Raw genomic sequence first — 25163 nt, 5'->3', positions numbered from 1 at the left:
TGTAAAAAAGGATTGTTGAAGTGTTTTATTGGAATTCTGTTTGAAATGCAGATTATTTGCGAGAAATCACATCACAGATAAGTGTAACAAGCTGTTCCTGCTATTCTGAGCTGATTCTTGTGTGTCTAGTGGGCAGATTCAGGACTGTGTTCAAACCCCAGTAGCTAACAATAAAAAAAAAGAAAAAGAAAAGAATAACCACAAGCAGAATTAATCCTGCTTCAAAGTTTGAAGACTAACACAGCAATATAAAAAGTAAGGGGGAAGAAGTGGAGGATAGTGGAGGAAGTGATGACATCTAGGTATTAATTTTTCGGGGGAGGGGTGGGATTGGGGTTTGAACGCAAAGCTTTAAACCTGCAAAGTAGGCCATCACCATTAGCTCACTTCTGTAATCTTACCTACTCAGGAGGCAGAGATCAAAAGGATATTGGTTCAAAGCCAGCCTGGGCAAATAATTCTTGAGACCCTATCTCAAAAAAAGCCCATAGCAAAAAAGGGCTTGTAGAATTGCTGAAGGTGTAGGCCCTGAGTTCAAGCTCCAGTACTGCAAAAAAAAAAAAAAAAAAAACTTACAAAGTAGGAGCTCTACTACTTGAGCCACACCTTCAGTCCATTTTGCTCTGGTTATTTTAGGAATGGGGTCTCACAAACTATTTGCCCAGGCTGGCCTCAAAACAAATCCTCCCAATCTCAGCCTCCCCAGTAGCTAGGATTACAGGTGTGAGACACCTGCACCCAGTTTCATCCAGGCATGAATGTTGATATGACCTAATTGCCTAGATTTGTGAAGCTTAGCAATGTTTTTTGGGGGGAGGGAGCAGAGCACGAATGCAGTCCCCCACCACCACAAATTACGCAGTTGAATTTCCCACATTTGGGGAAATAGCAGGAGTCAGCACATCTGGAGTGCAATGGATAAGCTTTGCCCTGGGAAAACCACCTTCGTGATCATGGTATCTCCCCTGCCAGGTAAGTTTAGTCAATGTTTTAATTTTGGAAGTAACAAGTCATTTACTAAGCAAAAATACAGCAGGATGCATCCTTTGTACTGCAACTGCCAGATTGCTTTGGCAGAGGAAAAACAGTCTAGTAATTGACTTCAATTTTAATTCAATCAAGAAATTGAGGGCTGGCGGAGTGGCTCCAGTGGTAGAGCAGCTGCCTAGTGAGTGCAAGGCTGTGAGTTCAAACCCCAGTACCATAAAAATAAATAAACTAATAAACACTTGCTTAAAAAAAAAAAAAGAAATTGAGTTTCATATAGAAGGTAAATCTCTAAACCCTATTTCTAAGATATTATTTTCATTTGGTTCATTCTTATCTTGTAATTTATCTAAACTGAGAGAATTTAAAAACAAATTAGGGTTCTTAATGATAGTTGTTTGAGTAAAAAGTATTATTATATAATTTGAAAATAAAATTCTAATTAGACAAAGTTTCCAAATGACAGCATGAATACAAACTTTGAAATTGGCCAACTGCTACTTTTTGGTTTTTTCTACTTAGTGTTAATTAGAAAACATGAAGTGGGTTTTTTCTGGTATTGGAAAAGTGAATAATTACTTGTGCAATTATGGATAATGGAACAAGTATTAGAAGGATTGGAAGTGTGTGTTTGTCTGAAATTCTGCTTAATCTAAGTCCACGTGAGCGCAGGTGGCAGTCCTGTCACTGTAGTTAACTGGTATACCACGGGAGGAGCTATTGAGACAGTTTTGAACAGGCTCCATCTCAGCTGCTGCAAGCCCAACGGTGGCCACTGGAGGGAACCCGAGTGCGAAGTTAAGGATCCTGGCTTTAAAACCTCTGGCCCGCCTCTGGGCGGAAGAGACGTTCCAGCGGCTTGAGAATCTGTTTATACTGGTGAAGAAAGGAGAAGGGGTGAATGAGCCCGACTTGGGCTCTGGAGCAAACGGCTCCACAGGATAACAAACAGGTCCAGCAGGAGCACCAGGAAACCTAGAACCATCTCAGGTTTGCACACTCCTCTCCTATGGTGAGAGTTAGGGTACACTATGAGAGCAGTGCAGGGGAGGTGTGAGCAAGGGCCAGAAGGAACTGGAGTCTGAGTCCTGGGGGCATGGGGGGAGGGATGGGAAGAATCAGGTCTGGAAGTCAGGTCTGTGCCTTGCAGGATTAAAAAAAAAAAAGCCTCCCTGGAGCCTTTTGCCTGTTTTCTTTGAAGTTTGTCTCTGAAAGTGTCTTTCAGACAGGATGAACATTCAAAATTACAAATTGGGGGAGGGAGGTAGGAAGATGAATATGGTGCAAATAGTGTGTAAATAGAAAAATGAGACCTATTGAAACTAGTCCAGGAATGGGGGAAGGGAGAATAAAGGAGAGTGATGGAGGAGGTAAATTCAACTATGATATGTTGTAAGAACTTTTGTAAATGTCACAACGTATCCCCAGTATAACAATAATAAAAAAAAAAAAATCACAAACTGGAAGGCCTGGACGCCACTCACCCACACTATGGTGGAGATAGTTTGCCTCCAGGCAAGTTCAGAGCTTGCAGGTTAGTCAATGAATCAGGTTGGTTAAAATGTTTATTCTAAGAGCTATATACATGAACATTAGTCTTTCAAGAATTGACAGTTCTGGTATATGAAGATGTTTTGCAATATTTTAAATCTTCAGAGACTTTTGTTATTTTTCAGTATTTGGGGGTTGCTTATTGTTATATGAATAGAATATTATTTAATTCAACCTTGTCTAGAAAATACAACTGAAGCATAAGCTTTAGGCTTTGGTTAGCAGTTCAGTTGTTAATCAAGAATCTTGAAAGAGTAAGTGACTGTTCAACAGTTACTTTGAAAAGACTAGCTTGAAAGTAGTCATCAAAATTTGTTCCCCAGAATTCTGAGTAATCCAAAATACAGCCATTCTCTCAACTATGATATATTGTAAAAACTTTTGTAAATGTCATAATGTACCCCAGTACAACAATAATATAATAATTTGAAAAAAGGGGAAAAAAGCCAACAAATAAACCATTTTCTCCCTGAGTTCCATTCATCTCAAGGTTCCATTCCTCTTAGGTCAGGGGAAATCCTAAAAATCTTGTGGATCTTGGGTTAAGAGCTCCCTCTCCAGTCCAGCTTTTACACTTTCAACTGCAGCAAAGAGGGGATTCCCACCAGCAACACACACACACACACACACACACACACACACACACACACACATATGCTCGTGCGCACCACCTGTCTTTCCTCCATTAAAGGCAAACTCATATCTTACTCTTGTGTCACTCTCCAAAGAAGATTAAGTTATCCCAGGACACCCCTCATTCAAGGACACCTAGGGACTTTCCCTCTAGAGAGTCCATCTCTCTTTTCCTAACCTCTGCACATCTGGCAGGTGGTAAAATCCCCTGTGTCTTCTCTTAATGGTTTCTTTACTTTCTTGTTCTAAGTGAGACTTTGTTATCCCCTGAAGTCACTGCTTTGTCTGCATCTCTCTCAGAAGGTGGCCCATGTAACACTGGGCCTGGAGTTCTTACATGGGTCTTTTTCTCCCCACTACCACTTCCAGATCAGATCATCCTTTCCTCTTTAGCCAAAAAAAAATTGGGGAGGGGAAGAAGGGACAAGATCTTTCTATGTAGCTATTTAGTCCGGGCTGGCCTTGAACCCACAATCCTACCTCAGCCTCCCAAGTCCTGGTATTGTAAGTGTGCACCACCATGCATTATCTTTGAGTCTTGTGTTAATGGGACAGCCATCCATGAACACCCCCTTGCCACAGCCACATGCTGGCGCTCTGGTCACATGTCCTTATTCCTCAGTGAGTTTAGGTCCTGACTCCATTATCTTTGTTCTCAGTGGTTACAGTATGTGTGTGGAGGATTGTTAGCATGCTGGAGTTTTAGCAATGCTTCCCCTAAAAGTAGAGTCTGAGACAAGCACTTGGGATACTTAGTTTATTTCGGGGACAAGCCAGGAAGTAGGAGAAGATAGAGGAGGGAAAGCCTCTTAAAGGTGTGCTGTCAAGGTCACTACCATCCACATAGGGGAGTGGAGCTCACTGAGTCCTCTGGGAATCATCCTTAGTGATGTCATGAAATTGTCTGCCAAAGAACTTACCCACTTATCCACTGCCCTCTGACCCTACTGGTTAAGGGTTGTTCCCTGAAGCATTTGCTTCCTCCTACTTCACTGAACTTGCCTAAGAACCTTGCAGGCTTCTAGGCCATTGGAGAAGACCCTGGGGAGAAAGCAGAAAGGACAGGTGTCTTCCCCAGGTGCAGAGCTGTCGGGAGCCTGAGCTGCTGCTGAAATCAGCAGTAGGTCAAGGGAGTGACTGCACACCAAATGCACCTGGAATGCCTGGTTCCTCAGTTCCCTGACCTCTTGTTTTCCAGTGCTGCTGCCCTTCAGCCTACCTCAACTACGTTCTCCTTTGATCAGAGCTTGGCCCTTGTCATTACCAATGGCTGCCACCAATAACAGCCTAAGTTCCATTTATCCCCCAACCCCAGCTACCTCCTTCCAGCCCAGTCCCTCTGACTTCATGGCTCCAACAGCCTTTCGACCCTCACTTGGAGATTCAGAATTTCGATTCTATCATCTTTTCACAATTCTTCACCTTCCTAATTCAGCTTAAATCCAATGGTCAGTCATCATACCCCATCATACCCACTACCCTGGATATATGATCAATTCCTCCAACCTCCTCCTCAGCAGAATTGCAAACTTGCTTGCTATCCTATTCTACACCTACCCAGGGCACACTCCCATGTGACTGAATACAGCTTCTGAACCAAACAGTTCAGAAAGACTTTGGGTATGTTATTAACTCTGCTGAACCTTAGTTTCCTTCACTATGTTGAACGGTTTCAATAAACTTCGGGAACAACTAGTCCCAAGTTGGCACTTAAGGCTGCCCAAGAATCAAAATACATTTTCCTTGTTCCTTTACTCTCCCACCATCACAGATAACACTTTGCTATCTTCTCCTTTCTTCTTAAAACTCACAACATCCTCACTATCAACTGATGACCTGACTTCCAATTCCAATCAAGGAAGAAAAAGCAATGTGTTTTACTATCTGCTTTCTCTAATACAGAACCGTGTCAGGGGAGGCGGTGATCCTGTCTTCATTCTTTCTTGCTGACTGTGACTAACTGTGTGAACTATGAGTAGAAAAGTACCATCAAGATTTGAGCCTAATACCAGTAGCAGTGGCACATCTGTAGTCCCAGCACTAGGGAGATTAAAGTGAGTGACTCACTGTAGTCCAAAGTTTGAGACCAGCCTGTACAACATAGTGAGACTCCATATTAAAAAAAAAAAAAAAACTAAATCTATAGGAAGTGAAGAGTCTTTCTGTCCTGTGGAGACTGTGTGTTCTCAGAAGGCCAGTGGTGAACAAGCTAAAGAACAACAAATGAAAGGCAGGATGTTACATCTAGTCACTAGAGAGAGGATGAGGCAGTGTTTGAGGTTCAAGGGTCTGACTGGCTCCAGGAACTGGCTTAGGTAAAGAATGGAGATAAGAGCCAGGCGAAGTGGTTCATGCCTATAATTCTAGCTATTTGGGAGGCAGAGATCAGGAGGATTTCAGTTCGAAGCCAGCCAGGACAAATAGTTCATGAGACCCTATCTCAAAAATACCAAAATGCATACACAAAGAAAGGGCTGGTGGAATGGCTCAAGTGGTAGAGCGCCTGCCAAGCAAGCCTGAGGCCCTGAGTCCAAAACCCCAGTGCCACCAAATAACAACAAAAAAGAGTGGAGATAAATGAGGAGACCATCCTACCAAATCTACAACCTGTGAAAATGCCAGAAGCAGGTGAAGTGCAACTATTGGCTCAACCAAACCAAGTTGGAACCACGCACACAATGTAATCTTTATGGTGGACCATTGCCTAAAAGAATTCTCTTAGAGCCGGCTCCAGTGACTCATGCCTATAATACTAGCTACTCAGGAAGCAGAGATCAGGAGGATCGAGGTTCAAAGCCAGATCAGACAAATAGTTCTCAAGACCCTATCTTGAAAAACCCCATCACAAAAAAGGGCCGGTGGAGTGGCTCAAGGTGTAGGCTCTGAGTTCAAACTCCAGTACCACACACACACACAAAATCTCTCAGTAAAGTTTTACAGTATTTTTAACAAAGAGAGAGAGAGAGAGAGAGAGAGAGAGAGAGAGAGAGATTCACTTCCAATAGCCCATTGACTGCCTTCTGCCCAAATGTGTGACTCTTTGTGGTCCTAACAAATGTGAGCCTCTGTCCATTTGGGCTCCAAGTGTCACCCTCTTTCCTCATCAAGAATATGGTTCTAAGATGGGCTCCAGTGGTTCATGTCTATAATCCCAGCTACTCGGGAAGATCACAGTTAGAACCAGCCTGGGCAGATAGTTCTTGAGACCCTATATGAAAAAAACCCAATATAAAAAAGGACTAATGAAATGGCTTAATTGGTAAAGCACCTGCCTAGCAAGCATGAGGCCCTGAGTTCAACCCTAGTACTGCCAAAAGAAAAAACAAAAAAGAATATTGGTCTAGCAAAATTTCCCCTTTCTATTTCTGCATCTTCTTCCCCCCCCACACACACTTCTACTGTATCAGTCTCACCAATCACCTCTTCTCAGATGTAAAGTTTAAATAATGCTTCAGGTCTCTGCAAGGAGGGCTTAAATTCCTGCATCAAGTGTACTAATCTACGTAAGGTGCAGAGGGTGGTACCTGAAATAGGGTAAGCACTATACAAGTCAGCTCTCGTTACTACATTTGTTGTGTAATACATCGCTCTGTGTTACGCTTTACCATATTATCATGTTGGTCCTTACAATAATGCCATGGATGTCACTTTAATCGTAGTTCTGCAGAGGAGGAAACTTATTCAGAGGGTTAGGTAATAAACCTAAGGTCTCAGCTCATAATTGGCACTTTTCATCTTTTTTTGCAGTTCTGAGGTTTGAATTCAGGGGTTACACCTTGCGCCACTCCACCAACTCTTTTTTATGATGTTTTTTCTTCAAAATAGGGTCTTGCAAACTGTTTGCACAGGCTGACTTTGAACTACAATCCTACTGATCTCTGCCTCCTGAGTAGCTAGGATTACAGATGTGAGCTACTGGCACCCGGCTGGTTTGTTGTTTTTAAAGCCTGGTTTACGGAAGTGTCACTCATATGCAGTTAAATTTGCCCTTTTTAGTGTGTAGTTCTGAGTTGTAAACGTCATATAGTTGAATAACCATCAACAGTAATAAAACAGCCCATCACCCCCCACCCCAACCTCATCACTGTTTCATCCCCTATAATCGTGGATGTGTTTTCTATTCCTGCTGTTTTTCCTTTTACTGAATATCATGCAAAAGGATTTAGACAGCAGGTGCATTTGCAGTCTGGTCTCCTTCACTTAAGAGTATGCATTTGAGATTCATCCATGATGCTGTTATATCAGTTCAATCCTTTTTACTACTAACTAGTATTTTCTTATTGATCACCCTTATTAACTGAAAAGACAAAATACTTCATTGTAACACTTTACATTTCAAATGTACATGTTTTCCCAATATTAAAATATATATATAATCGAAATTTGAGGTATAATGGTTAGTTTTGAACTCCTGTAGTCCTTCTCTTAACACTATTATTATTTAGGGTTTTTTTTGCTTTTTTTTGTTTTGGTGGGACTGGGGTTTGAACTCAGGGCTTCACACTTGCTAGGCAGACATCCTACCACTTGAGTCACTCTGCTAACCTTGTTTGTGTGTGTGTGTGTGTGTGTGTGTGTGTGTGTGTGTGTGTGTGTGTGGTGTGTGTTGGGTATTTTCGAGACAGGGGTCTCAGGAACTATTTACCTGGGCTGGGCTCGAACCTCGATCCTCCTGATCTCATTCACCAGAGTAGCTGAGATTATAGGTGTGAGCCACTGATGCCCTGTTTAAAGCACATATTCTTAAGCACCACACAAGGAGTTCTTGGCCATTAGAATACAGATGAAGCACCTGGGATGCTTGGGGGAAAACATTAGGGGGAAAGCATTGGGGCCTCCCAATCTATGAAATAAGAGTCCTCAGAGGGTGGACCCTGAAAATCTGTTTTTGTCAAAAACATCCCAGGTTCTTTTGATGTGACCACATTTGAGAAACTCTTTTACATATCCTTTAATGTAGGCATAGAAAATAAGTATGAATAAAGCAAACTGTTAACAATGGATATCTTAGGAGGTGGGAGAGAGATTATCCAGAACTTTCATTTTCTTAGGTATTAAGATGACACAAGACGTTTACATTTTCTTGAGTGAGCAGCTAATTTTTAAAAGATTTTAAACAAATAAAAGGTAAAAGTTATACCATTTCCTAACATCTACAGTCAAGTATTGGAAATACATAAAAAATAAATAAATATATATATATTTATATATACATATATATTTATACACATATATATTACAAGGCCACATTTTGAACATTTCTTGTTTAGTTTTCTCACTTTCAGAGTAGGAAATAAAATGTAGGATGTTTTGCTTTTGTTTTGGAGACAGCTGGCCTTGAACTAGGGATCCTCCTGCCTCAGCCTCCCAAGTGCTGGGATCATAGGTATGCACTAACACGCAGGTTTACTATTTTTTCTTTTGAATGAAATGCATACAACTCTATTTTTTGACTGCATAGGAATTTGAACTCAGGGTCTTGTACTTCCTAGGCAAGAGCTCTATCACTTAAGCTATGCCCTTGGGCCTTGGGTCTTTTTTAACTTCAGTGATTTTTCAGATAGGGCCTAGAAATTTGTGCCTAAGGCCAGCCCTGATGAGATCCTCCTACTTAGGCCTCCTGCCTGGATGGGATTAAAGGTGTGTACCACACATCTGGCCTGTTTGTTGTATAGGACTTTGCCTGGGCTGCCTTGATTGTATGGGTCTCTGCCTCCCACGTGGCTGGCATTACTGGCGTGTGCCCCACACCCTACAGAAATGCAAACATCTTTTATTTCTTAAATACTTAAAAAATTAAGTTTATTATATTTTATTTAGACAATCAAGGATGTTCACAGCCATAAGCAGTTCCGGGACAACTTCAGGTGCAATTGGGAATTCCAGAATCTTGGAGTTGTTGGTGTAATGAACCTTGCATGTCTCTAAAACTCATTAGTTTCATTCCCAGAAAACGGACATTCTTGATGCTAGCATATGTTCTCTTTTTACAATAAACTCATGACCATCAGAAGATACCAGCTTGGCAAACATGGCACCAGGACCTTCACAGCCACCATAGGCTTTCTCCTCTCTATCCATTATGTTCCTATAAAATTCCACTTCGTTTCCACAGCTTTAGTCCCTGTCATCCCTGCAGCTCCTCAGGCACCACAGCCATTTCCTAGGGGTACTGCCACAGACCCTACTCCAGGGCTGTCCCTCACCCCAGCTCCCTGCCCTGTGGGTTTTGGGGCAGAAAGTATTACTTCCGACTGGTCACAGGTGATTTCTGCCAAAATGCATACATCTTAAGTGTACACTGGCTGAGGGTTTTTTTTAATTGTTGTTTTGCCATACTGGGGCCATACTCGGGCTGTACTAAGGCCCTATGCCTTAAGTTATTCCTCCAGCCCTTTTTTGTGATGGATTTTTTCGAGATAGGGTCTCATGAACTATTTGCTGGAGCTGGTTTCAAACCTCCTGATCTCTGCCTCCTGAGTAGCTAGGATTACAAGTGTGAGCCACCAGCACCCGGCAGCTGGTTGAGTTTTAGTTTAAATCCTACAATCCTGAATAGTCTAAATCCTACAATGATGCTGTGTAGATCATTCCATCACCCTGCAAAGTGGAAGGAGGCCTCTTTTTGGCTGCATTCCTTTTACCATCTCCTGAATTTTGTGCCATATGCTTACATTCTTAACTGTAAATATTTAAGCATTTTCAGTATTTACACATTTTTATAACGATGAATGTCAGAATCTAAATTTAATCCGAAATGAAGGTAAAAATAGAAGTGGTGACGTCAATGAGATGAACACACTGAAGTCAGAGTTCTAGTGGTGGTGGTGTCATGTTACCAGCACAATGAGTTAGGAGAGTGGAATGATTTGGCTAGACAGTGGGATGTTGAAATGGAGTTTTCAAAAGTAATTATTAAAGGTTCAGTCATAGGTTCCATTCATAAGGAATGGTTGGTTTGGACGAATGGAGACTGGAATGTAAATAGTTGTTATACTGCATTGTTTCAGTAATAATGACATGAAAAAATCTGCACGTGTTGATTTTAATTTTTTTTTTTTTTTGTGGTACTGGGGTTTGAACTCAGGGCCTCACCTTAAGCCATTCCTCCAGCCCTTTTTTTGTGATGGGTTTTTTTGAGATAGGGTCTCACAGACTATTTGCTGGGGCTGGCTTTGAACTTCGAACCTCCTGATCTCTGCCTCCTGAGTAGCTAGGATTGCAGGCATGAGGCACCAACGCCTGGCCACACACATTGATTGCACACAATTTTTTTTCCCAAATATTTTTTAGGAGTGGCTAATTGAATCCACAGGTGTAGAATCCTTAGATACAGACAGCCAGCTGCATTTGATTGGATAACTATGCTTAATATTTGGCTCAAGAAGGCAAGGGGGGGGCTTTTTTTGTTAATTCCTCCAACATTTAGTCATGAAAATTGTCAGATATATTGACAAGGTGAAAGAAATTTACACAGGGGACACATTTAATCCTACTTCCAGTGCCTAGTACATATAGGTGTTCAAAGAACCATTAACTACTTATTTGGATTCCTTAAGTAGGCCGATCTCTCTTCTCTGCTTTACTTCAGTGCTCTTAATTTACTTCTACACATTTTGAAGGTATGAATGAATACTGTCTGGAACCTGCGGAATACAAAAGTAGGTATTCCTGCAGACTCTCTATATAAGTTTTATATTTTCTTCCTTTGGCCAGAAGTTTGTGGTCCAAAGTGATAAAACTTGGGAACTATGATTTAGGATATTTTAGGAAAATAATGCCTTCGGGAAATCCAAGGTTAATATTCATTTCCTAAGCAATCTTTAATAGAACATTTCAGTGCCGAGTACTTTGGAAGAGAAATGTTAATGGCTAACACGTTTGTGCATTCGTCCATCCACCCATCCATCCAACATTTCCTGGGCGTCTTGTCCTGTGCTTGTCAGTTCCTCCTGAAGACAGGCAAGTGTGGGGGGGGGGGGGGTCCTGGGATTTGGGGGGGAGGGGAAGCGCCGGATCCCGCCAGCAGAGGGCGCACTCCCGCTCTCACCGCGGCCTGGCTCCTGAGCGCATCCCCCCCTCCCCCCCCCACCCCGGTCCCGCCGCCGTCACGTGATGCGGCCGCGGAACCTGAGCTGCGGGGCCTAAGCCGAGCTAAATTCGTTGCTGGTGGCCGCTGCGGGCGCAACCACAAAGGCTAATCCGACGGAGGGGGGGAAGCCGGTGGCGTTGATGCTCCCTCTTCCAAGTCAGGTCGGCTCCCGTTACTTGTCTGCCGTGCGTTGCTGCCCTGTCCCCGAGCGTTTGCATGAGCTCCGGCGCGTGGGGACGCTCCGGTGACCATGTAGGGGGAAGAGTGGGGAAGCTCGGGTGCCTGGGACAAGCTCAGCACTGTCGCCCCGCCGCCCCCCCAACCCGAAGCCCTCCACGCTCCCGCCCGGAGCGGGCCGCGCGCGGGGCCCGTGGACTCTGCTGGGAACTCCGGCCTCCGGCGGAGGCCCGGCCGGGAAGCGCCGCGCGTTCTCTCCAGGTCTCGCGAGAGTTCAAGTTGAAGGAACATGGCGACGTCTAATCTGTTAAAGGTAAGCCCCTCACTCCTGCTTGGCTTTGACTCGGGGGCCCCGGGCTTCCGCTCTTCGGAAAGGACTCGTTTCAGGGGGAGCGGCGTCGTGGGAGGGGGCGGGGGAAGGGAGACGCTCCGGGGTTGTCCACCGGAAGGGAGGCCGCGGAGGTTGTGGCCGGGGATTCGAACGCGGGCGTCCGGCCTTGGGGTCGCGAGGCTCAGGCTGACGGGCATGCGAAGAGCCCCGCTCAGGGCTGGGGAGTGTCGCTGTGCCCATGGTCACCCTCGGGTGCGCGTTCTTCTGAAGCGAAAACCCGAGGAAACGCTGCCTAACAGGTCCCCACGGCTGGCTCCTGGTCTTCCATGTCTGTCCCCCCGCGGTCGTGCAGTGCCGCCCACCCCGCCGCGCTCCCCGGCCTCGGCTGGCTGCACCCCAACCATTCGCCCCTTCCCGACCTCGCCCCTCTCTAGGACACGGCCTCACGACAGCTGGCCAGGTGTCAGAGTTCTCATCAAGGAAACATCTCCAGTTAGTGCCACATAGCCGGAGGGGTCTGCGCCCCGGGGACAGAGGCTCCGTCATCGGGGAGAAGAAAGTTTGCGGGAGAATGGAGGAAGACGCGCAGCCGGGCTGCACCGTTCTAGGGTTTTTAGTAGAGATCTCTGGCCCGAAAAGTGCTGGCTGACTCCGTGTACTCTATGTACTTGTATGAATACACAGTGAAACCTGTTGACATTGTTCTAAGAAGGGGGAGGGAGAAGAATGGAGGGGTGAATCTAACCAAGGTACATCCTAAGCATGTATGGAAATGTCACAGTGAAACCCTCCTGTGCAAGTAATCTATGCTAATTAAAATGTTTTTACGAAGTACTGAGTGCAAGGAGAGGGTAGTGGTTACCTCAGGGAGCAGAAATACGCAGGGCGGACTGGCTCCCGGGACCCATCCTTATACCTTCAAGCCGTGCAGATGGCTAACAGAAAATAATAGAAGAGAAATCATAAGATGCTTGGGAACCTCCCTAGCCTGTCTTCTTTGAGACACACACACATTAACTGCCTCGTAGGTGAGCCTGTCTTACAAAATGAACACATTTTGTTAAGAGGAATATAATATCTTTTAAAAGGAACTGCAGCCTGACTCCCTGAATTTCATCCACTTAAAAGCCGTTCGACTTTGAGCAACTTTCTTAAAATTCTTTGTGCCCACATCTCCTTATCAATAAAATGAAATTATCAGTAAGCTTTTTGTAGGAGTAGTGTGATTATTCAATGAACTTATATGCAATGCTTTAAAGAGTGCCTGGCAACTAATATATAATACAATAAGTTAGCACAATTACTGTTCCCGTTTCTTCAAGAAACGTTGTGGTACATGCCTTTAATCCCATAATGGGGAGGCTGAGGCAGGAGGATCCAGAGTCAGAGGCCAACCTTGGCTACATAGCAAAATCATTTGTTACTTTCTTTTGTGCTACTGGGAATTGAGCATGCTACACAAGAACTCTTAACATTTGAGCTGTATCCCCAGCCTCCATTTTTTTTGAAAAAGGGTCTCATTATGTAACTGACTCTGAACTCACACTCCTCCTGCCTCAGCCTCCCAAGTGCTGGGATTACAGCTGTGCATTACTATGCCCAGTGATACCATGCTTTAAGAATTAAAACAAAATAAGACTAACTCACAAGGTTTGAATAACTGATCCTACCCTACTATCTCTTATAACAGTATAGCAGACTTTTAATGCATCAGGTCAGAAGAAAAATTGAACTTCTGAGGACTCCTGTTAATGCACCCATGTGTTTATGTAAGCAGCATCTTATAAATTGAAATGTGTCTTAGAAATAATTGGGTTCCTGATTCTTTGTGAATTTTTGACTTGTTGATTACTTGCAATACTGCCCCCTCCCCCCATTCTCTCTCAGGAAAGAGCATGTCACTATTATATATAGCCTCACAAAGAATTTTTTGGAGGACATAAAAATCTAAAGTTGCTTCAGTTAATGCTACTTAAGTAGTTACTGTGGAGAGATTATGAATGTACATCTACGGCATATACCTAAAGAATGCAAAAAACTGCCCGGATGCATAGAAAATGGGCTTAGATTTAAAAAGAACCCAAGGATTAAAAAAAGGTGCTGTAACTTAAACAGCTTTTACAAATAGAAGGTAATAAAACATTGGGGGGGAAAAAAAAAGGTGACCCAGCCACTCCAGTAAACTTGAAGGCAGATGCCAAAGATGCATTTGGAAAAAGCTCAATAAAACTATTTTATGAAATGTTTGACTATGGGAAAAGCAGAATGTCTAAATGAATGTTATATAATATGTGATTTTAAATCTGTACAGTTACTGTACTGTGGACATTACAAACAGACATCCGATTCTCTTACATGTATTCCCAAAAAAGTATGCAATCTAGTTAGCTACAACCTTTTTCTCATCTCATTGTGCAGTGGGAGGATTGCCTAATACATATTAAAAAGTACTAATTATAAAATGGGAAAACTGAGGTTTGTTTTCTGGTAGAAATGTAGTGAGAACCTGCCAGGGTACATTTGTAACATTATTTGTAGGGTCATTTAAATTCAAGGCTGTAGGTACCTTCAATGAGACAGGGCTGACTGGGAGTGGCCAAAGTAGCCTCATTTCCTTTTTTTGACAGGACTAATGGACTGGTTATTAGAGAAATGCTTTGACTTGTTCGATTAGATTTCTTCAGAGCATATTTGAGAAAATTATCATGACCAGTGGTCAAAATGGAGAAATATGGGCTAGGTGAAAATTCAGTTAAAATTTGATTCATTATCGGTTAAACAACTGTACCTGAAGAATGGTGATTAATAATAACCCATCATCAACCCTGAAGGAAGACCTTTGGTACCCTACTAAGACTATATGTCCTTTCCTTGTTTACCAGTAACTTGAGTGAAGTTGTTTGAATTTATGAATGACAGCAATGAGAAATATCTAATATATTTTGAAAGATAAGATTAAAAGCTTACCTTCTTTTTTATGGTTGGAGCAGAAGGGATGTACTGGGGTTTGAGCTCAAGAGTTTGCGCTTGCTAGTCAGGTGTTCTACCACTTGAGCCATACCTCCAGCCCAAGAATCAAAACTTTCTTGATGTGAAGCTTCTGAGTCAGAACCTAATGCAGTTAAAAACACCAATTTTTGAATATTGAAATTTGATTGTATTCTCTGTTTAAAGTAAATGGATTATTGCTGAATCTTGGAAATCTTTTGGGCATATGAAGATTCATGTGGTACATTTTGACATATACAATTAGGGGATTTATATCTCCAAAACCTTTTTCATATTGCTACTTTATCTTTGTTTTTTTCTTATATAGTATATCTGTGAAACATTTGTAGAATCTGATTACAGTTTATCTTCTGTTTGGTGTTACTTCTGACATAATTGTGCTTGTCTCTTATCTTTTGCAGTTATCACCTGAGCTCTCGGTGCGCATTTTCTTCATTTCCAATTAATGATCCTACTTTAAATAGCAATTGTTCAAGAATTTTTTTTTGCTGATGCTCATCTCTTAATTCTTAGCATATTACTTTACCCAACTATTTGGAGTGCCCTTAATTCTGTTGGTCAATACCACAAGTTTTTCTAGCTTCTGTTTAATATTCTGTTCTTTTCCAAGCCACCTCCTAAATTGTCTTCTACCAATTATTGATTTATTTTTGAGGCAGTGTCTCAAACTTGTAATCCTCCTGCCTCCACCTTCTAGAGTTGGAATTACAGAAGTGCTGGGATTATAAGTGGGTACCACCATGCCTGCCTCTTTCCACCTGTTCTTTTTTAGTTGCCATTTTCTCCTGTACATAGTGGCATGTCCCCTCTTTTCTCTTTTTTCCTTCTGTGCCTATAAGAAAAGTTTTTGTCTCTTTGTAGTCTTAACCTGCAGTCTGTTTCTGTCTCAAACTTTTGCCATTTTTTCTCTTTGTTCATTGTCATAGTTCATGAAAAAAGAAGCCCCTACTTGCTGCCTCTATAATTCTTCACTTTAAAAAAAATTTTATCCTACCCTATTATGTTGAAGCTATCAAGTCTTAAGCATTCTAGCAACCTCCTGGTTGCCAAATGAGATTCTTCTTTGATAGCATTCATCCTCTCTTCTGTTATTGCTCAATTCCTCTGCTTCTCTTTTGGTTGTGTAGCATTTTCTCTCCTTGGTCTGCTGTCTTTCAAATCATTGTGTTTTTCACTGACTTGCTTCCATTCCTCCCAATATAATTATTTCACAGGATTTAATCTTCAGCTCTTTTCTATCTTTGTACTGTTTTTCTGGGACAGTCTTAACTCCCATGATTTCACTATTTTTATCTGTTAGTGCTGATCTGAGCTCTAGATCAAAGCACAGTTCTGACCATATCACTTTTCTGCTTAGATACTGTTCAAATTCTTTGAGATCTTTCTAGCTGGCTCTTCTCCCTAATTAACTAACTCCATGTCTCTCTCACTCTGACACACTCCTACCTCACTGGTTACTCTTTGGCTTACTAGCATGTTAGAGGTTGTTTTTTCCCAAATAACTAAGTTTTACTTCTGTCTCCTAATTAGATTTGGAGACTGTCAGCAGAAGTCAGTGGTATACAACCCACCCACAAGAGAATCCAAACTTTAAACTGGAATACAAAGCAAACTTTTCTCAGTGGGAGGCTGTAAAATGGGTATATAAACCAGTGACTCAAAGTGTCCATAGAATTTATTCATTATGGAAATAATTTTATTGCACCCCTTTATGCAGGGCACCATGGAGAATACAAAGATGTGTCTGATAATGCCCATGCTCTTTAGGAGTTTGCTATAGTAAAGGGGATTGAATTATACAGATAGCTTACTACAGGACAGAATTTTAAGATGTGTTATCAGCTACTGTATGGCCACTCACAAACTGAGGAAATATTTCTGGTGGGATAATCAAGGAACATTTTATGGGGAAAGCATTGGGACTGGATTTTGAATAATGCTTACTTTTTTGTAGCTGGTGATTAGGAGAAAATTTGGTAGCAGTGGAGACTAGATCAGTTTGGGAGGCCATGTTGCACCCTGTGTGGATGGTGCTCCATGGAATTGTTGCCTTATCGAAGCCCAGGATATAGAGAGACAGCAGGAGATGAAAATAAAAGAAAGAAGTTGGTCTCAAAGTGGATTAAGGACCTTAATATCAGACCTGAAACTCTGAAGTTAGTACAGGAAAGAGCAGGGAATACTATGGAAGCAATGGGTATAGGCAAAGAATTTCTCAGTAGAATTTCAGCAGCCCAGCAACTAAGAGAAAGGATGGACAAATGGGACTACATAAAATTAAAAAGCTCTGCAAAACAAAAGAAATGGTTTCCAAATTGAAGAGACCACCCACAGAGTGGGAGAAAATATTTGCTGGCTATACATCAGACAAAGGACTGATAACCAGAATATACAGGGAGCTCAGAAAACTAAACTCCTCCCAAATCAATGAACCAATAAAGAAGTGGGCAACTGAACTAAACAAGTTTTTCAAGGGAAGAAATCCAAATGGCCAAAAAACACATGAAAAAATGCTCACCGTCCCTGGCCATAAAGGAAATGCAAATCAAAACCACACTAAGATTCTACCTCACCCCTGTTAGAATAGCCATCACCAAAAACACCACCAACAACAAATGCTGGCGAGGATGAGTGGGGAGGGGGGTGGTGGGGGAAGGAGCCCTCATACACTGCTGGTGGGAATGTAAGCTAATACAACCACTTTGGAAAACAATATGGAGGCTTCTTAAAAAACTAAACATAAATCTGCCATATGATCCTGCAATACCACTCCTAGGGATATGCTCAAAGGAATGTGACTCAGGTTATTCCAAAGGCAACTGCATGCCTATGTTTATTGTAGCACTATTCATAATAGCCAAGTTATGGAAACAGCCAAGATGCCCCACTATCAACAAATGGATTAAGAGAATATGGTATTTGTATACAATGAAATTTTACTCAGCCACAAAGAAGAATGAAATTTTGTCATTTGCAAGTAAATGGATGGAACTGGAGAACATCATCTTAAGTAAAGTTAGCCAGGCTCAGAGGCCAAAAATCACATGTTCTCCCTCATATGCTGATTATAGACCTAAAACAAATGCAGTAATATTGGACATGGGTCACACACTAAGGGGAGAACATACAGGAGGAATAGGGAAAGGGAAGGAAACTGAAAAGTTGAAAGTGGTTGATGTGCTCACTGTGGAGGAGCAAATATAGTAATCTTAAACTGGCAGAGGCCACTATGGGAAGGGGACCAGGAAGTAGTGGTCTGGTACAGATGAACGAATTCGGGTTGTAATACACAAGTGCATGGAAGCAGTGCTAGGAATCTCTCTGTATAGCTATCTTTACCTCAAGCTAGCAGAAACTCTATGTCTTTCTTATTATCTCATATTTTCTCTTCAACAAAATTGGAGAAGAGGGCAGAACAGATTCTGCCTGGAAGTGAGGTGGGGGTGGGGGGCAGGGAGGAGAGGTGGCCCAAAGAATACATATATGGATAAATGTATAAACAATTTAAAAAAAAAAGAAAGAAAGGAGTTGGGCATCCCTGGCTCATGCCTGTAATCTTAGCAACTCAGGAGGATTGAGGTTTGAAGCCAACTTGGGGAAATAGTTTGAGAGACCCTATCTCAACAAACCCTTCACAAAAAAGGGCTGGTGGAGTGCCTCAAGGTGTACGTCCTGAGTTCAAGTACCAATACCACAAAACAAAACAACAACAACAACCAAAAAAGGAAAGTCAGGGCCAGATTATTGTGAAGGGCCTTCAGTGCTAAGTGTTTTGAAACAAAGTTCCACAGGTATTGGGGACTATTTGAAAAATGTGAGTAAAGATACTGCTAAAGCCCCCAACCTATTTTTGGTCCTTATACATAAAATGACTACCTTTTGAAAGTTTTGAAATTTTATTTTTGAGTTAGCATGCATTAATAATGCAAAAGATTTCATTGTGATAATTCCATGGAAGTATACAGTACCTTGAACAAATTCACCCCTTCCACTTATTTTTGTCTGATTGTGGAATGACATAGACTGGGGCATTGTGCTAATGATGTGCTCGTTGAAATAATAGCAAGAGTTACTAAGGATATGGGAAATCAATTAGTATCAGTCAGATCCTGTAGCCTTCTTGTGTTTTTATTGATTTGTTTTTAATTTCTTTTCCTTCTTCCTTCCCTGATTCCTGTTTCCTTTCTTCCTTGTTGCCCAGGCTGCCAGTTGGTCCCTTGAACTGAAGTGGTTCTTCCACCTTGGCCTCCTGCATACTGGGATTACAGATGTTCGCCATCATGTCTGGCTACATGGTCTTTTTAAAAAGTCCTATTGGACTAAGGGTGTAACTTAGGGATGGAGAGCTTGCCTAGCATATGTGAGGCACTGGGGTAGATCCCCGTCACTACAATAAATAAACACAAATAAAACAGCAACAACAAAAAGAAAACAACACTTTTAAAAGTCCTGCTTAGTCTGAATTAAAATTTCAATCCCAATGTGGGAGGTAGGGAGCCTGGGCAAAAGTTTGTTAAACCTTATTTCAAAAGACAAGCTGGTTATATTTGTATACTTCTGTAATCCCAGCTAAGTGAGAGGTGGAGGGAGGATTGTGGTCAGTCAGGGGCTAGCCCTGGGGAAAAAGAATGAAATCATACCTGAAAAAGTAAGGCTAAAGCAAAAAGAGCTGGAGGTGTGGCTCAAGTGGTAGAGCCTTTGCCTACCAAGTGCAAGACCCTGAGTTTAAACCCCAGTAACTGCCTAAATACATTTCCATCCATCCTACAGCCAATCAAAGCATTTCTTCTACCAGTTTAAATGGTTGGCTCTGCATGTATACTGTATAGAGAGGAATGGAGGAGGGGCATTTTCCTTAGATTGGTGAGGCTCTCTCAGGTGACCTTGGAACTGAACCCTGATTGATCTGCATCTTAAGGCAGAGGTCTTGAGGTACACTGATGAGTTCGGCATATTTGAGGAATACTTTTATAAGGCTAGCATGGAAGAAAAAAAAGGTTAGAAGACAGAATTGCCAGTATTCAAATACCTACTGTAGTTTTGTGGTTCTTTTGGTTAATGAGGATTAGCAAGTGTGGTTTTTAAATCTCATAACCGAGAGCAATAGTGGCTCATAAACAATAAGGGAACCCACACATTGAAGTAGCTAACCTCACAATTCACATGAAAGATCTGAAATACTTAACTTCGTTCTTTTGTGAAGTTGTTATAGCGGCATCATGGGGTGCCATCCATGATCAGTAGAATAGTAACTTCACAGAAGGAACAAGTACAGTTTTTTAAAAAACTAGACTTGTGTGATATTCAAAATGTTAAGAACAAGAGAAAGTACAGTGTTAAAAACTGTACTTTAAAAATCCATACACATTGGCTTTTTTGTGTGTGTGTGTGAGGCTGGGGATTGAATTCAGGGCTTCAAGCTTGTAAAGCAGGCACCCTACTGCTTGAACCATACCTCAATTCATTTTGCTCTGGTAGTTTTGGAGATGCGGTCTCGAGAACAGTTTGCTAGGACTGGCCTTGAACTGTGATCCAGTCCACATGATCTCTTCCCAAGCAGCTAAGATAACAGGTGTGAGTCAGTGCCTGGCTACAAATTGCGTTTAATTGTGTGGATACTGTTATTTCTTGCCTTCCTTTCAACTTGTCCTTTCACCCTAACTTTTCTTGTACTTTTGCCATCATGGAGAAGATGTAGCAAGGTGTACAGCAATAACAGTTACATTCTTTGTGATCTTTTAAATGCAACGATATCATTACAATATTGCAGTAATAGTGCTCCTATAATTTGATGGGGTATGTTTTGTCCCATGTGTTATTTAGGGATTTCTGGATGTTTCATTTCGTTGTGGAAGTAAGAGAATCATTTAAAAAATGATCCCATTACTTTGAAACATTTTGCAAATTGGTGGATAGTTCTGTTTGTTTACTAAGTTATTGCTTGTAAAAGCATTCTTGAATTTGAATGGTTGCTGTATAGAGTTTTTGAAGTTACAGCATATTCTAGAAAGATATATCTATATATAGTAGCTTTAGTTTCCCCCTCCACCTTGGACACATTTTCAAAATTTATCATATTCTCATGTAATCCATTTTCTTTCTGATGCATGTTTGTTTGTCTTTGAAACACCATCATAGCTACAGGTAAGAGACTTTGAGACTTTACTGGCAAACCCTTTTAGAACTGATGCTTCTATTGGGGAAAACTCTTGAGAAAGTGAGCCTCTCTTTCAACACTCTTATTAGTATATGAAGTATTATGCAGGCAGTTTCGTTGTGGTACTTCCAAATATAAACATAATGTATCCCAGCTTGGTTCATTCCCTTTGTTATTCTCCCTCTTCTTCCACTCCACTTCTTGAAATGATTTCAGCAGGTTTCAGTGTTGCATATTCATATATGAATAGAAAGTACCTGAACCATTTTCACCCTCCTTTATCCTCTTCGTTTACCCTCCCCCTCCTGCTGTTATCCACCCCTTAACATGACCTGTTTGTTTCACATTCCTTTACTTCATTGTTTTAGTGTGTTCATTGTTCAGTGAAGTTTTGCTTTGGTATTTTACCTAAAAACATAGCATACTTTAATCAGTTTAACCCCCTTTGTTACTCTTCTTTCCCCTTTCCCCTACCCTGTGTTGTTCAACAGTTTTCAGTGTTTCGTTTTGTCTTGTTCTTAGCAGATGTGACCTGATTCAGTTTTATTCACTCTCCTCTTCATTCTTTTCTCATTTCCTCCTCCCTTAGTCTCTTCTAACACTCTTGGAAACATGTTCTCTCTCTCTCTCTCTCTCTCTCTCTCTCTCTTTCTCTCTCTTTCTCTCTCTCTCTCTCTCTCTCTCTGTGTGTGTGTGTGTGTGTGTGTGTGATAATGCTTTGTATTTGTAATTGGACCTATCTTCCACATATGAGAGAAAACATACCACCTTTGTCTTTCTGAACTTCACTTAACCTGTTCTCCACTTTCATCCATTTTCCTGGGGAGTGACAAAATTTCATTCTTTTTTGGGGCTGAATTATACTCCATTGTAGATATATACCACATTTTCTTTCTTTTTTTTTTTTTAATACCACGTTTTCTTTTTGTTTGTATACCACATTTTCTTAATCCTTGTAGCCTATGGCTGACCTTGAACTCTTGATCCTTCTGCCTCTTGAGTACGGATTACAATAGGTGTGTGCCACCATGCCCAGGCTCCTCAGTTCTTTATACTGATTAAAACAGGAAAAGAGAGCTGAACCTTTGTTCACCTATTATTTTTTTTTGTTTTTGTTTATTTTTTGATGTGATTAGGGTTTGAATTTAGGGCTTCATGTTTGCAAAGCAGGTGCTCTACCACTTGAGCCACACCTCCAGTTCATTTTGCTCTGGTTATTTTGGAGATGGGGTGTCTTGAACTATTTGCCTGGGCTGGCCTCAAACCAGATCCTCTTGATCTCAGCCTCCCAAGTAGCTGGGATTACAATCATGAACCACTGATGCCTGGCTAGATGAACAGTATTAGCATGGCAAACTTTAAAGTAAATTTTAGGGAAATATGGGCTATACACAGAAGTACATAGGAATCATGAATATAGAGTCAGGTGAATATTTAATAAAGTAAAATTATCCTGTATAATTAAACCCCAGATCTAGAAATGTGTGAACAATACTGTGAAGGGCAGTTCTCTTGTCCTGTCCCAGTCTCTAACCACCTCATGGCAATCTGATTCTAATTCCAGGAGGTATGTTTTGCCTCTTCTTGAATATAGCATGTGCTCTTCTGTGTCTTCTTTGTTGAACATTATGCTTGTGAGATTTGAGATTCATCTTTGGTATATACTAATTTTTATTGCTATATAGTGTCCCATTATTGTGAATATTCCACATTTTATCCATTTTTCTTTGTTTTGGTGGTACTGGGGTTTGAACTTTAGGGTCTCACACTTGCTAGGCAGGTGCTCTATCACTTGAGCCACCCCACCAGCCTTTTTTGTGTTGGGAATTTTCAAGATAGGATTTCTGGAACTATTTGCCCAGGCTGGCATTGAACCTCTGTCCTCCTGATCTCTGCTTCCTGTGTAGCTAGGCGTATAGGTATGAGCTACTGGTGCCCGCTATTGTCGGTTCTTCTGTTGATGGACATTTGGAATGCTTCCAGTTTTTTACTACTGAGAAAAGATAGTAGTACATGTTTTCTTAGACATCTGTGTGTAGTTTGTAGAAGTAAAACTGCTGAACCATGCAGTATGCATGTTTAACTTTTGTATATAGACTGCTAAGTAGTGTTCTTGTTTTTTCTTTCTTTCTTTCTTCTTCTTTTTCTATATTAGGGTTTTAACTTGGGGCCTACACCTTGAGCCACTCCACCAGTCCTTTTTTTTGTTAGGGTTTTTTTTCAAGATAGGGGCTTTAGAACTATTTGTCCAGGCTGGTTTGGGCTTTAGAACTATTTGTCCAGGCTGGTTTGGATTACAGATGTGAGCCACCATGCCCAGCTTTAAGTAATGTTTTTTTTTTAACAGTACTCATGGCCCCACACAAGCTAAGCAGGCACTCTATGGTTTGAGCATCACTACTAGCCTCTAAATAGTTTTCTAAAGTGGTCATACCTGTTTACATTTTTCAGCTGAATGAGAGTTTGGCTTATTCTCTCTAATACTTAGTATTTTCTTTTTTTTTTTCCTTTTTTCTTTTAGCCTTTTTGGTGTGTATAGTGATATTGCCATACGGTTTTAATATGTATTTCCCTGCTAATTAATGGTGATAGGCACCTTTTCATCTGATTACTTACCAGTTAGTTAGTTACTTAGTTTTTCTTTGAGTCTTGTGATGTAGTCCAGGTTGGCTTTGAACTGGCAGTCCTCATGCCTCAGCTTCACTAGTGCTGAGATTGCAAGTATGCAGTACCATGCCTGGATTGTTGACCACTCAGCTATCATCTTTGTGAAGGGTCTATTCAAGTCTTTACCCAGTTTTAAAACTGAGTTGTCTTGAAGAGGGTTTTTTTTTTTTAAAGGAGTTTTTTACATATCTCAATAAGAGCCTTTCTTTGATACATATATTAGAAGTATCTTCTCCCAATCTGTGTGGGTGTCTTTCATTCCCTTCATGGTATCTTTTAATGAACTGAAGTTCTTAACTTTAATATAATCTAATGTATCATTTGCTTTTCATTTACTGGTTAGTGCAGCGTCATGCAAGAGCTTGGACTCTGTACTAACATTCTATTGGACTTTTCAAAACAAGCAAAATTAATATATATATGTATTTGTTGTGGTGCGGGGGTTTGAGCTCAGGGCCTTCACCTTGAGCCACTCCACCAGCCCTTTTATGTGATGGGTATTTTTGAGATAGGGTCGCTCATACTATTTGCCCTAGGATTATAGGTGTGTGCCACCAGCATCCAGCAGTAAACTATTTTTGTAGTTTTAAGTTTGAAGAATTTATCCCAGGACCCTTCAGGAGTCCATGGTCCATAATTTAAGAAGTACTGTTCTAGAACATCAGTTCTTTGAGCCCCTCTTATTTGTGTGTTACAGTGTACATTAGGCATTTTGCTTTGTTGAATGAATTTAAAAAATGATTTATTAGGGTGCCTCCCAAGAATAAAGTCTTTTTATCAGTATTTGATTTTTTCATTTGTTTTATGGTGCTGGCAATCAAACCCAGGGCCTCCTACATCCTAGGCAACCACACCTCCAGTTTTCATCAATAATTTTGTTTTTACTTTTTACTTAAAATTAGTTGTTTAGGAACTAGAGGCATGGCTTAAATGTGCCTGAGTTCAATCCCCTATATCACCAAAAAAGAAAAAAAAAATGTTGTGTGGGTTTAAAAAAGTACAAGCTTCGTCAGAATTTGTTTAAAAAAAATTTTTTTTTCTTACTGGGCACTAGTGGCTCATGCCTATAATCCTAGCTACTCAGAAAACAGAGATCAGGAGGATCAAGGTTCAAAACCAGCCCGGGCAAATAGTTCTGCGAGATCCTGTCTCGAAAAACTCTTCACAAAAATAGGGCTGGTGGAGTGGCTCCAGGTGAGGGACCTGAGTTCAAGCACCAGAACCAAAAAAATATATATATATTTTTTTCTCTGTAAAAGTTTAAAGGGAATGTATATTTTTCATTGAAATGGAAAGAAATACTTAAGTTTTTGGAAAATAGTAGCCTCCTCTTCCTACCAGATCTTGTTTAAAAAGAATTAAATCTTTTATATTGTGATATTTCTTTCCATTTTATGGTTTCCAGTGAATTGCCACTAATTTTTTTTTTTTTTTGGAGCAGTACTGGAGTTTGAACTCAGGGCTTCATGCTTGTTGGGCGGGTGCTCTACTGCTTGAGGCATGCCTCTAGCCCATTATAATTTTTATAATTACAGAATTTCGCAATTTATAAGCCTGAT

The 25163-nt window shown here is 41.2% G+C and overlaps 2 protein-coding genes, 1 non-coding gene and 1 pseudogene across 6 annotated transcripts in view; 2 read left to right on the top strand and 2 right to left on the bottom strand.

Annotated features, from left to right (window-relative positions):
* LOC109690945 (serine-protein kinase ATM) overlaps positions 1-25163 on the top strand; it is a 340952-nt gene that overhangs the window by 43560 nt on the left and 272229 nt on the right. The gene's annotated exons all lie outside the window — the stretch shown is intronic.
* Positions 817-980, bottom strand: LOC141420924 (U1 spliceosomal RNA). The gene has a single exon (XR_012445648.1). It is a non-coding gene; the product is annotated as a U1 spliceosomal RNA (small nuclear RNA).
* Cul5 (cullin 5) overlaps positions 1861-25163 on the top strand; it is a 97505-nt gene continuing 74202 nt past the window's right edge. For 2 of the 4 annotated variants that reach the window (XM_074066786.1, XM_074066783.1), the window contains exon 1: positions 11257-11753. Coding sequence is in view for 2 of the 4 variants with exons in the window: in XM_074066783.1 (XP_073922884.1) it covers positions 11730-11753 (24 nt within the window). In the remaining 2 variants the exon portion in view is untranslated. Of the gene's footprint in view, positions 1978-11255; positions 11754-25163 lie in introns of those variants that run through there. The other 2 variants (XM_074066784.1, XM_074066785.1) reach the window with 2 other exon arrangements.
* Positions 8977-9252, bottom strand: LOC109690908 (elongin-C pseudogene; annotated as a pseudogene).

This window comes from Castor canadensis, chromosome 2 (genome assembly GCF_047511655.1).
Source record: "Castor canadensis chromosome 2, mCasCan1.hap1v2, whole genome shotgun sequence".
NCBI lineage: Eukaryota > Metazoa > Chordata > Mammalia > Rodentia > Castoridae > Castor > Castor canadensis.
This window is presented reverse-complemented; position numbering and strand designations above follow the sequence as displayed.